At 26.4% G+C, this 14,242-nt stretch overlaps 1 protein-coding gene across 2 annotated transcripts in view; it reads right to left on the minus strand.

The window, feature by feature from the left end:
* Positions 1–6,425: 6,425 nt before the first annotated feature.
* The window catches only part of LOC117169145 (THO complex subunit 1), a 33,310-nt gene continuing 25,493 nt past the window's right edge, over positions 6,426–14,242 (minus strand). The window contains exons 7-8 of one of the 2 annotated variants that reach the window (XM_033355345.1): positions 12,633–12,941; positions 6,426–6,742 (exon numbers count right to left, since the gene is read on the minus strand). In XM_033355345.1, the coding sequence (XP_033211236.1) occupies positions 6,587–6,742; positions 12,633–12,941 (465 nt within the window). In that variant the 3' untranslated portion in view covers positions 6,426–6,586. Of the gene's footprint in view, positions 6,743–12,623; positions 12,942–14,242 lie in introns of both variants that reach the window. The other variant, XM_033355344.1, reaches the window with a different exon arrangement.

Here is a 14,242-nt window from a genome sequence, read left to right on the forward strand (position 1 = left end):
GTTATTAAATTTTTAACACACGAATAAATGAAAATAAATCAATATAAATGTGGGAAAAGGTAAAAATAGTTTAATTGTATTATTATTTTATATATTATGTTAATTTCTAAGAAAATGTGAAGAAGGATGAAAATATGCCCTAGCGTGCGCAGTGCGGAACATTCGATTTACTGCTAGGCAATTGCGAAACCGTCCCGTTCACGAGGTCCGCTAGGGGAGGGGTTCCGCAAAATCTTACGAATCCTTACTTATGGCAACGGTAGGCGGGGGGCGGGGGGCAGACCAAAACATTTCTTACGATAGTTTCCTTTTTCTAATTATTTTGTTTAAATATGCTAATTTAAAGTGGAGTTTCTTGCAATCTTTCACAATGCCTTGTGATCCACCCTTGCGAAAAAATATTATAAATGAATTTATTATCATTTTTTTCCGATTCTAGAAAAATCATTATAGAAAATTCTTATAAAGTAACCGGATTATGAAAAGAAAGAATATTAAAATATTGAAAGAGTTGACACAAAAGAAACAAATAGTACAAACGAATTATTTATTAATTGAATGGAGGATTTCGACCAATTTTAATTAATTTTTAAGGAATTCTAGGGAATTCCCATGGATTTGAAGCGATTTCGTCAGATTTCATAAAAATATCACAAATCTTTAAGAATTCCAAACATATCAGATGGTTTTATGGGATTCCAAAAGATTTTAACTTTCGAGGGACTTACGCTAATTTTAAGACTTTTAACAGGATTTTGTAGGCTTTTCAAATATTTCAACAAATTCTAAAAGGTTTAGTCGTTTTTCAAGAGATTTATAAATGTGTCAACGGATTTCAAGAAATTTGAGTTTAGAGAATCTTAAATTAAATTAAATGTGAAAATATTCCTATCGATTTCAAGGAATTTTTAGGTATTTTAAGGTATTTCAAGAAATTTAGCAAAATTAAAATATTTTTAAAATTTATAGAGATTTATGCCGTGTTTTAGAAAACTTTAATGAATTGATTTTAAGCAATTGCGTCAGAATTCATAAAAATCTCACCGAATTTCGAATAATTCCAAGCATGCCAGGAGGTTTTAAAGAATTCCAAAAGATTTCAATCAATTTCAAGAGACGTGGTTATCAAGGCTTTTAAACATTTAAATGGATTGTATAGTATTTTTAAAGATTTCAACTAATTTTAAAAGATTGCATCGGCTTTCAAAATATTTTAGAGGATTTTTACGTTTTTCAAAGACATGAAGGGATTTCAAAGAATTCTGCAGGATTTACAAAGCTTTCAGAGATTTCTATGAATATAAACGGTTTTTTGAATTTAACTCTAACGAATAAATCTAATTTAAATAATATTGATAGATTATCATATAATTTCTACTTTTTTGAAATTGATAAAGGGATTTAAATGGATTTTTACTTTTTCAAAAGATTTCAAGGGATTTTAAAGGATTTCAAGATATATCGAAAATTGAAAGGGACTTCGAGAGAACTTTGAAAAATAAATGAAATTTCATGGAATTTCAAGGGATTTTCAGCGAATCCACAGAATTCAAGGAACATTAAAGATTTTTAGGAATTGTAACGTTTTATCTAGTGATTTCTAATTAATAAGTTTGATTCAATTTATATTCAAGGGATTTCAAATGAAAAGAAAAAAAACGATTTTACAGGAAAAAAGATATATATAAGCAATAATAAAATAAATTAAAATCTTATTTCAAGGGATTTCAACAGATTTCAAAATGTTTTCATATAATTTTCAATTAATTTTTACGAGATTTTATGATTATTCCATAATGATTTTCTATATAATTATTTATATATTTTCTGTATAATTTTGCGACCCCATGACATCTTGCAATCTTCCACGTGTACACCAAAAATCCGAAAAATGCATAGCTAGGGAAATCCCTTTAAAACTATGAAAAATCTTTTTAAATTCTTTGAGATTCCGTAAAATCTTTCAAAATTTCTAAAAATTGGTTTAAACCCTTCATATTCCATGAAACATTGTAAAACTAATCGAAAAAAAGTCTTTGGCATCCCTTTAAATTATATTGAAATCTTTTCAAATCTCTTAAAACCCTTAAACTATTTTAATATCAATTAGAATCTTTTTAAGACCATTACAATTTCTTGAAACCCCTAAATTCATTTATAATATTTCGAAATTTGATTATATTTTTTTAAGTTTAATGAAATTCTATCAAATTCGTGGATATACGTTGGAATTTGTTTTAATCTCTTAAAATCTTTTGAAATCCTGTAAAATCATTGAATCCCCTTTAACTCCCTTTAAATGTTTTGCAATCTTTGAGAATCTTTTGAAATCCCTTAAATCTTCGAAATTCAATTAAAATCGACTGACATACTTCAAAAGTCGTAAAAATACTTCGGTACCTTTTGAAATCCTTTTAATAAATCCTTTGATCTTTAGAATAAACATTCAAAAATTTTAAAGGCCATTAAAATTAATCGAATTCCCTTAAAGTCTTTTATGATATTCGGAAATTCTTTGAAATTCAGTTCAATCTACACTTTCGAATCTTTCAAAATTCCATGCAATAATCAAAACACCTTTAAATCTCTTAAAATCCGTTAAATCCCTAGAAATCTGTTGCAACCCCTTCTTTTTAAATATATTGAAGTTTCTAAAAATCACTTAAAATATTTTAAAATCCATTCAAATAATTCTGTATCTCTTAAAATACTTTGAGATCCCGTTTTTTTCGAATATATCGAATTCTTTTAAAATTCTCATTAAAATCATTTAAAAGCCATTAAAATTGCTAAAAGACCCTTTAAAATATTTAAAAAACTCTTCAAATCCTTTGAAAAAATATAACTTTTTTCGTAAATAGTGCTAGGTCATTTTTTCAAACTTTTAATATTTTATTGAGGAAGAATATTACAATATTGTATTAGGAAAAATTTTTTAAATCTTACGTAAGAAAGGGGGTCTAAAATACCAAAAATCATCCTTACATAATTAATGGACGTTCCCTAAGAGAATAAATCCTCATATAATTTATTTTCACATCATTTATTTATTCAAAGCCCTTCTTTTAGTATTTCTCTTTCCGAAGAGACTTTATGAAATTATGAAAAAGTTAGGATACGCTTATTATCCAAGTTTTGACATAAACTCTTTTTAGTTCAAGAAACTTTCGAGAGAACGTTCGTCAATAAAACGAAATTGAATCAAAGTTTTTTTCAATTTGAAGAAAAAGTTCTGATCATTGAAGTTTTTATGATTTATACGATATTTATTGATTCGAGAAACTTCGTAATTAGAGGAAAACACCGATTCGTTCATAACGTCTGTCTTGAATGAACGATGATTTCAGAATAAAAATATTTGAAATATTTAAACATTTCATTTCTAAGATTTAATATCAAGATTTAATATGAAAATTCTTTTAATTATATTTTATAATTCACACATCATGTTCCCAATATCATTCTGTGCGTCCAGTACTTATCATAAAATTAACAAGTCTTAAGGCGCATAACTTGTACAAGTCGTAATTTACTGCCTAGAACATAAACACAGCTCTAAAATATAAGTAACTTTAACGAAGATTGTATCCATATCATTGCATTTACATTAGTAAATACATGAATGTGTATGTTAGATTTAAGGAGATACATCGATTTTAACAGCAATATCCAATACCGACCCAAAAAAAATTTACAAACACGAGACAGAAAAATATTTCGTCATATTACCCAAAAATCGGAAGTTGCTTTTATGAACAAGGGGAAACCGGCAATTGTCAGTTTTAGTTTCGGGTCATAATTTTTTTAATGAAATCTGTAAAAAAAACATTTTTCATTTAGAAAACCTCGATCACACTTTTAATTTTAAGTGTAATCAGTAAATATTATGAAAATAAGTAATAAAATTGATAGAAAACAAATTTTGTTTGCGAAAAACATGAAAAAATTTTTAAATGCAATTTCCCGTGAAAAATCTTGTTGAATGAAATTATATTCATAAATGTTTTAATAAATGCTTGTGGCGAATATTTTTTAATCGGCTTTCTCGTGTTTTTTTTAAATTCCAATTTTAAATGACAAATTACAAAAAATATGGACCGAAACTAAAATTTGCAATTGCCGATTTCTGCTTGCAAGAGATTCTTTCTTCCTAATATTGAGTTTAATTGAAATTTTCGTTGTGAAAATTTTCTAAAATATTGAATCAGGTCAGTTTCCTTATTTTTGCATTCTAGTCCATTTATCCAAGTAAAAACTCAAAAGTCAGTCATCGAAAACTTGCTTACTTTGTCGTTTTAAATATAAAAAGACCTTTAATTTCACAAATTTAAATTTAAAAATTTTTTAATTAAATTCCAGATATTAAACTGAAATATCGTTCATTTAGATATCATCTTTTAAAACATTTTTGTCGACCTTTTTACAGTTTTTAAAAAAATATCGATTGAAGCAAGCAAGTTTCTCTTTCAGAAAATAACTAAACACAGAAAAATAGAGATGACATAATTTTGACGAAAATATAAATCCCAAATGTTGAAAATTACCCAAATTAACGACGAAAAGTAAAGATTTAAAATTACAAACAAGCAAATTTAATTTAAAAATTCTTTAAAAATCTTCATTAACGAAAATAAACCCAAATTTTGTAACCAGAACTTTCAGAATCCCAAAATAATTTTTTTCGAGGATTTACTCATTTTGGAAATTTGATATTTCGTGATTATAAAAATTCGGGATTTAAAATTTCGGCAATGGTATAATTTCAAGAATTAAAGATTTCTGCATTTTTCTTCTTGGTGGTCGTTTTAATTTCGGAAAAAATTTTCGGTTGAAAACATAAATAAATCCTATCCTATAATATCATATCCTATCATATCAGCATGAAATATTCAGCGATTTTTTTTAACTAAACCCTTTTTAAATTAGAAATGTAATTATTGTAACTTTAGTTCATTTCAAAAATAAAAATTGTTCAATTGTTCTTTATACATTAACATTCCAGACTCTGAAATTTTTACAGAGCTTTCTATTTCAAACAAAATTTAATTTTTATTTGAAATGAAATCAATATTAAAAACTTGTTTTTTTTAATTAGAAATTTTAAAATGGAATATTTTAGACTGAAACAATATTTGAATAGGATTTAAAATTGAATAAAAGCAGATAATTATGAACCTGTATATTTCAAGTTATTTTAAAATTGAAAATAGCTTATAAAGGTTCAATCGGCTTTTAAATTTAAAAAGTTCGATTTTTAACTTTAAAATCTGTATTAAGCAAAAAAAAAAAAGAATTCTTGTAAAATCAATTGAAAATCCATTTTTTAATTCTTGAAGTATACAGTTCAATTTTGAAAATAATTTATAATTAAAGTTGATCAACTCGAAACGTTTTTTTATCAAAATTTTTCAGTTTCAATCGATTTAATTCTTTACACTAGAAATGTAAAAGACATTAGAATTAAATTCATTTTAAGTTTCACTATATCATGATATTAAGTTTGTGATATTTGATGTTTTATAAACATTTTCGATAGTTTTATTTATTTATATAATTAAAAATTTCGGGTATAATGATTTTTCGCAAATTTTCTATTTAAGTAATCGTAAACTTTTTTCGTTTTCGGCAAAATTATGTCATCCCGAAAGATAAATCTTTACCGAATAAACTACACAATAAATTTGAAATTTTACTCGCCGTATATCATAAAAAAGATAATTTTGAAAACTTTGTTTTTAAAACCTAAGCTGCCATTTTGCCATTGTCACTGTCGTATTTTCTCGTCGAATTTCGTACAGATAGAGACTTAAATTTTGAGCGTAAACTGAATCTAAGTCAATGTCTACAACTTGGAGATGTAATACCAGTAATGTTATTATAATTTATTACAATTAAAGCAGAGATTAAAAGAGATTTGTCGTTTTCGATTTTTTTTCAAGTAAAATTTCGAACTAAAAACGGTTTGAAACATATTTGGAAAATAATTTTCTCTATTATACGAAAATGAAAGAGTTCTTTAAAAATTCCTGAAGGATAAAGACTTTTTTCTTCTAATCTCTGCATAAATAAGTAAAGAGAATATGTAATGATTTATTTCGCCAGCGAAAAATGTAACAAAAAGAGAAAGTGTAATTCACATTTCGCTTATATGTGAATCGATTATTTCGGCATATATTGAATCAGAAAGGTTTTATTTGGAATTTTGAATTATTTGTATACTTTATTATTGTTTTCTAAATAAAAGAGAAGAATGAAATTGAATTTTTCCTTGGTCCCATAATTTTAAAAGCAAAAAAAAAGTACTTAAATGTTTTAACGAATCAACCAATTTTATCAGGTTTTCCTGCGAAATATACCAAAACTCTGGAAATTTAGTCATGAATTAAAAATTAAGTCATTTTAAAAAGTCATACATAACATATATTCAAACATATCTCTACAAAATATATTTGTATAAAATTCTACACGTGAAAGCATACAACTTTAATTTTAATTTAGACAGTTTATTGAATGAATGCTTTAAGGTCCTTAGTAGTAAAAAAAATTATAAATTACCCTTAAACGTATTTTTCTTGAAAATGATCAATTATGATTTTAAAACTTCCAGAGCTTCCGTGAACTTTAATTCCTCTAGGACGCCAGTAAGGGTTTCTATTGAAGCATCTTCCACTGCATCTGCCCATATTTCCAAAATTGTTTTGCACTGTTCAAATTCTGTGGGCTTCTCTTGGTAAAACTCAATCTGAAAAAGACAACATTTTCCATTTACTTATTATTAATTAATATTAAAAATAATTCCAAGGCGTCAAAAATATTTGTTTAAACTACTTCGATAACAAACTTCAGAGCTAAAAAATATTTTAAAAACAGGGAAAATAAGCAGATTTTTCACCAAAAATAGCGGAATAAATTCTTTTTAAACAAATTTTTTATGGAAATATATTGAATTCCATTTAGATCGGTTTAAATTCCTTACTTTTCAAGGAAAAATATGACATTTTCAAACAAAATAGATGAGATTTTATGCAAGTAGTTGAATTTTGAAATAAAACGATTAATTGAACTCTAAAAAAAAGCAAGTTAAATTTTCAGTCAATAAAGTTAATTTTCAACAAAAAATACAAATTTTCAACCAGAGATGAATTTTCAATTAAAATGATAATGTTAAAAAAAACAAGAATGGATTTTTAACAGTTTAGTTCAACTTTTAACCAAGTAGTTGCATTTTCGACAAAAACAGATTTAAAATTTAAATATTAAGCAATTAAATTCAACTAAAAAAGAAGAATCTTCCACAATAAAATATAGATTGATTTTCAAATCAAAAATAAATTTTCAAAGAAAAGTTCAATTTTGGAGCAACATAGATTTTTCAAACAAGAAAGAAAAAAATCAAACAAATTGTTAAATTTTTAAGCCAATCAACGAATTTTCTGCAAAAAGTTAAATTTTTCCAAACAAAAATAAGAATTTTTAAAGAAAAAAGTTCACTTTCAACAAAGAAAGAAGAATTTTAACAAAAATAGTTTAATTTTAACCAAAAAGATTGAATCTCTACCAAAAGATGAATTTTCAAACTAGACTAATTTTCAAAACAAAAGTTGAATTTTCTACCAAGAAAGAAGAATTTTTAACAAAACAGATAAAAGTTACATAAATTTGGACTGAAACAGATGAAATTTCAAGAAAACTTAAATTTTCAACGCAAAAATATGGATTTTTAATTAAACAATTGGACTTTCAACAAAACTTCTGAACAACAAATGTAATAGTTGATATTTTAACGAAAAACGATTTTAATTTCTATCGAAATAAATGAATTGAAAAAAAAGAGTTGAATTTTTTACCAAGAAAGATTTTTTTTAGTTACTAAAACAAAAAAATGTCAACCAAATTGTGGAATTTTCAAGCTAACAGGCTAATTCTCTACAAAAAAGTAAAATTTTCAACCAAAAAATATGAACTTTTAACAAAAAATGTACTAATTGATATTTCAACCAAAAAATATTTTTATTTTAAACAAAAAACAGTTGAATTCAACCAAAAAGACGAATCTTTAAAAACCAAAAGAGACTAATGTTTAACAAAACAGTTTCCTAGTATTTTCAACTAAAAAAGACGAATTTTCAACAAAAGAGTTCAATTTTTCTACAAAGAAAGATTTTTCAGTCAAGAAAAAAAATGTCAACCAAATTGTGAAATTTTCAAGTCAAAAGAAGAATTTTCTACACAAAAAAACAATTTCAACCTGGATAAATAATTATTAAGAAAACAGTTAAATTTTCGACAAAAAAGTTGATTTCTCAACAAAAAATACATTGGTTGATATTTAAATAAAAAAATATTTGAATTATAAATCGAAAACAGTTGATTCAGTCAAAAAATAGGAATCTTCATAAGTCAAAACAAATTAATTTTAAAACCAAAGACGAATTTTCTATAAAAATTGAATTTTTTACCAAGAAAGATTTTTCAGTCAAAGAGCAAAAAAAATGCAGTCAAACTGTTGAATTTATAAGCCTAAAATATGCATTTACAATCAAATACTTCATTTTTAACCCCAAAAAGAAGAATTAAAAATAAAACAGTTAAATTTTTGTTTAAAAAGTGAGACTGTATTCATAAAATTGTTGAATTTTCAACAAAATAATTAAATTTGCATACAAATAATACAATTATTAATAAAAACAATTGATTTTTCAACCAAAAAAGATTTTAATTTTAAATAATTGTTGTTGAAATATTTTTTTTACATCTTTTATTATTAAGATTTTTACTTAAACGTAGTTTTCTTTCGGCTCTTGCATTTCTCAAAGTTTGAGACCGATATTTTATGTATAAAAAAGTTGGAACGTTCAAAAAATGTCGAGGTTCAGAAAAAAGATAAAATAATTTTCAGTGAAGTTCCTACTAAAATGCAGTACCTAAACGTACTTTATTGTACTCTAATACATTTTCCAAAGTTTTAGCTCGATATTTTATTTACAAAAAAAGTGCTTAGGTTCAAAAAAACATTCAGTGAACTTAAAAAGTGAGGTCGATAATATAGGTATTTAGCTGTGTCACATGCCCTTAATAACTTCTATTTATACACGACTTCGTATGGGTACCATATACAACGAAAGACCGGGTTGTGTACTCGAATTTTGAAAACCCGACTAAACTCAGGACGTGGTCTTCTACAGTTTTCCTCTCATCAGAACAAATGTTTAAGCAAATGCGAGTACTTCGAGCAAACTCGTATGTAGCTGCATTGTAACTAAATCTTAGTAAAAAATTACCCTATTCGTTAGAAAATAGCCAAATTCTAAACGTTTTATGAAACTTCTTTCAATAATTAATAATTAATAATTCTGGTAAATTTCACAAATAACCTAGAAAAGAGGCATCACAAAGACAATCTTAGTTAACTTCGTAAACAAAATTGAATAATACTCAACTCTCAATATGTTTATGAAAATTGTTTGAATGATTAATAATTATTATAAATTTACAAAGTAACGTGGAAAATGATCATCGAAAGATATTCTTAGTTCATTCCGTAAACAAATTATGCCTCTTCCTTGAAAAATAGCCATCTATAAATATGTTGCTAAACATTTTTTAAATAATTAATAGTTGTAGATTTTCAAAGCATCAGAGAAAAAAATCATCGAAAAGATATTTTTAGATAATTAGGGTAAAACGTGAAGCCTACTCGTAGAAAGAAAAGCAAACTCTTAATTTTTCAATTGAAATTCTTTCAATAATTAATAGTTCTTGTAAATTTACAAAGCAACATAGAAAAGAGTCATCGAATGGACATTCCTAGTTGATTTCGAAAATAAATTAACTCGTAGGATAAACGTCAAACTCTTAATTTTTAAAATAAAACTGTTTAAATAACTAATAGTTCTCGTAAATTTGCAAAGCAATATAGAAAAGAGTCACCGGATAGAAATTTTTAGTTAACTCCGTAAAAAAATTGACTTGTAGAAAAAAGGACAAACTCTCAATTTTTTAATTAAAATTGTGTAAATAATTAATAGTTCTTGTGAAATTAGAAAGCAACATAGAAAAAAGTCATCGGATATACATTCTTAGTTTAGTTCGAAAACAAATTGATTCGCAGGATAAAGGCCAAACTTTAAATTTTTTAAGTACAATTGTTTAAGTAATCCATAGCGTTTGTAAATTTGCAAAGTAAAAACAAAAGAATAAAAAATATACATTTTTAGTTAACTTAGTAAACAAATAGAGTTGTACAAAAAGGATAAACTCTTAATTTTCTAATTAAAATTGTTTAAATAATTAACAGTTCTTGTGAATTTAGAAAGCAACATAGAAAAAGTCATCGGATAGATATTCTTAGTTTAGTTCGAAAACAAATTTATTCGTAGAATAAAGGCCAAACTTTGCATGTTTTAAGTAAAATTGTTTAAATAATTAATATTATTTGTAAATTTGCAAAGAAAAAAAAAATTTGAAAAAGCAAAAGAATAAAAAATAGACATTGTTAGTTAACTCCGTAAACAAATTGACTTGTAGAAAAAAGAGCAAACTCTTAATTTTTCATTAAAACTGTGTAAATAATTAATAGTTCTTGTAAATTTACAAAGCAACTTAGAAAAGAGTCATCGAATAGGCACTCTTAATTGACTTCGAAAACAAATTGATTCGTTGGATAAAGGCCAAACTTTATTTTTTTAAAGTAAAATTGTTTAAATAATTAATACTGTTTATAAAGTTGCAAAGCAAAAATAAAATAATTAAAAAAGCGAAAGAATAAAAAATAAATATTCTAGGTAACTCCGTAAACAAATTTACTTGTAGAAAAAAGTTCAAAAACTCTTAATCTTGTTATTAAAACTGTTTAAATAATTAATAGTTCTTGTAAATTTGCAAAGCAACATACAACAGAGTCATCGGATAGACTTTCTTAGTCGACTCCGTAAACAAATTGACTCGTAGAGAAAAGGGCACTCTTAATTTTGTAATGAAAATTGTTTAAATAATTATCAATTCATTTATAAAGCAACATAGAAAAGGGTTAGTTGACTCCGTGAACAAATTCTCTCGTAGAAAAAAGTTAAGCTCTTACGTTTTAATAAAAAATTGTTTAAATAATTAATAGTTCTTGTAAATTTACAACGCAACATAATGAATTAAACTTATTCTTTAAAAAAGAAGATTAAGTAAATGCTAAAAGCCATAGATGAGCTCTATTCAAATTCAGCACGATCGCTGCAACTTAATCCCTATGAATGTTTACATCCAATAATGTAAAAAGATACCCCGAAAGCGAGCTCGAACGTACCTCTTTCACTTTTCTATCACTCTATGAGAAGCTGAGACCACCTTTCAACTATAGTATCCAAGCATGAAGTGTGAATTTACATTGAAAAACTTAATTTTTAACCCCAAAAAGAAGAAATTAATATAAAACAGTTGGATTTTTAATCAAAAAGAAAAACTATATTCATAAAATTATTAAATTTTTAACAAAATAAGTAAATTTGCATACAAATAATACAATTATTAATAAAAAAATTTTAATAAAAAAAGAATTTATTTTTCAACCAAAAAAGATTCTTATTTTAAATAAAAAACAGTTTAATTCAAACAAAAAAAAACGAATCTTCAAAAACCATAACAAATTAATGTTCAACAAAAAAGTTTTCTAGTATTTTCAACTGAAAAAGACGAATTTTTAATAAAGGAGTTGAATTTTTCTACAAAGAAAGATTTTTCAGTCAAGAAAAAAAAATTATCAACCAAATTGTGAAATTTTCAAGTGAAAATACGAATTTTCTACACAAAAATTAAATTTTCAACTCGGAAAAAAATAATTATTAACAAAAAAGTTGAATTTTCAATCAAAAAAGTTAAATTGTCAACAAAAAATATATTGGTTGATATTTCAATAAAAAAATACTTGAATTAAAAATCAAAAACAGTTGAATTCAGTCGAAAAATAGGATTCTTCGACAACCAAAACAAATTAATTTTCAAACCAAAGGCAAATTTTCTATAAAATAGTTGAATTTGTCTACAAAGAAAGATTTTTTCGTCAGGAAAAAAATGTAAAACCTAATTGTGGAATTTTCAAGTCAAAAAACGATTTTTTTTACACAAAAATTTAATTAAATAAAAAAAAGTTGCATTTAGTCAAAAAAAAGGATTCTTCCACAACCAAAACAAACTAATTGTCCAACCAAAGACAAGTTTTCAACAGAAGAGTTGAATTTTTAACCAATAAAGATTTTTCAGTCAAGAAAGCAACAAAAAAATCAACCAAATTGTTTAATTTTCAAGCCAAAATATGAATTTTCAACAAAATAAAGTTAATTTTCAAAAAGAAAATTTAGTTTAACAAAAAGCTTGGCTCTCCAATCAAAAGTAAGAATAACAGTTTAAATAACCCTTTAAATTCCTTTTTAATACCTTTAAAATATTACGTTAGAAAACTGGAAATTTTCCTTAGAAAATAAAGTTAATTTTCAACTAAATGCATACTTTTTAATTTCATATTACAAATTTTTAAATCCGGACTACACGATATTTTAGGCTCTGGGTCACTTAAGAAAATCACATAAATGTTCCTGCTGTTTATAAAAGTAATAAAATATGTAGCATCGACATACCTCACGTACCTCGTTATCCTTGTATCCTAACTTAGACGCTAACTCTTTCCAATCACCTTTCAAAGATTCAGCCAATTTCGCTATCAGTTCCGGCGTAAGTTTACAAACTTTTTCTGCTTTTTCTGAATTTTCTGCTCTTTCTGCTCTTTCTGCTTTTTCTGCTCTTTCTGCTCTTTCCGCATTTTCTGCTCTTTCTGCATTTTCTGCATTTTCAGCTTCCTGTTCAGCTTCTTTTTGTAAAACTTCTTCACTGAACTCCTGATCATTTGACTCAGGAGGAGTCTCGTCAGCTTCTTTTTGCGCATCATTTTGAGTTTGCTAAAAATAATGAAAGAATCGTTGGCAGGGCTGTCACAGAGTAATGTATTTGAAAAAAATATCATAGTCATATTCTGAATTTTCTACTCAATTAAGTATAGTTAAAGATTAAGTTCCTCAAAATTCTTTTGGCTTTGAGGTACACATTATCATTGTGAGACTCATGCTGCGCGCTCGATTTTTGACGCACACTTGTAAATTTATATTTTCTGAACCACCTTAAAAAAAATAAAAAGTCTAAAAAGTCGCGGGACGGTTGGATATTTCCTCAGGTAAATATTTTTCAAAAAAGGGAAGGTTATTCCTGAAGTAAATTTCAACGAGGAATTCAATGGTGACCTTCATTTTTACCTTGAAGCTGATCTTCATGGATTTTTGAAGGTCAATTTTGTTGTTTTTAAATGGAAACCCCCTTTTTCACATCTGCAATCGATAGAGCGGAAAATTCTACGTTCAGGTAAGTACTCAAGTCATAGGTCAATTGTAACGTTCAAGGTCAGTTAGAGGTTATTTGAAATTAACAAAGTTTTCCAAGAGGTCACTGCAATTCCTGGAATAAATTTCAACGAGAAATTCATTGGTGAGCACTGTATTGATCTTGGTTATAATCTTTAAGGGTTTTTCAAGGTTTTTTCCAAGCAGTTTACTTTTGCGTTTAGCTATACCCAGGAAAAACGACGTGGACGTAGTAAATTCTGTTCCCTTGGGGGTGCTTGATTAGCGTGATTCCCCCTTGTCGGTCCAATATCTACAATTTTGCCTGTTAACTTCACCTTTTAAAGTGAAAGTAGATTCATCTGAAAATACTGTATTGTACAAGAAAAGAGGATCTCTATTAATTCTGTCCATCATAATTTCACAAAATTCAACCCGACGATCAGGATCGTCTTCATTGAGCTCTTGTACCAGATGAACTTTGTAAGGCTGGAAATTAATGCTTTTTAAAATATTTCGCACTGTCTCAGGAGCAATCACGCTCATCACGCTCGTCACGCTCATCACTTGCTAGACCTAAACTAAGGTGTAGGTTTTCAACAAATGTGCATCTGCATCTCCTCAGATCCTGCAGATTTTGGCCGACAAGTTCTCTGAACGTCCTTGATAGATCCATGATTCATAAAGCGCTTTACAGTTCTTTCAATTGTTGATTTTTAGACAGGATTGAACCCTTCTCCATTACAAAAAGTGCGATTAAAAAACAAACGAACTTGATCATAAGATCGAACTCGATCTCCCCAACCACGCATCATTAATACAGATACCCTCTCTCGTTCCGAAAGTTTAGCTTGCGCCATAATAAT

This window comes from Belonocnema kinseyi, chromosome 3 (genome assembly GCF_010883055.1).
Source record: "Belonocnema kinseyi isolate 2016_QV_RU_SX_M_011 chromosome 3, B_treatae_v1, whole genome shotgun sequence".
NCBI lineage: Eukaryota > Metazoa > Arthropoda > Insecta > Hymenoptera > Cynipidae > Belonocnema > Belonocnema kinseyi.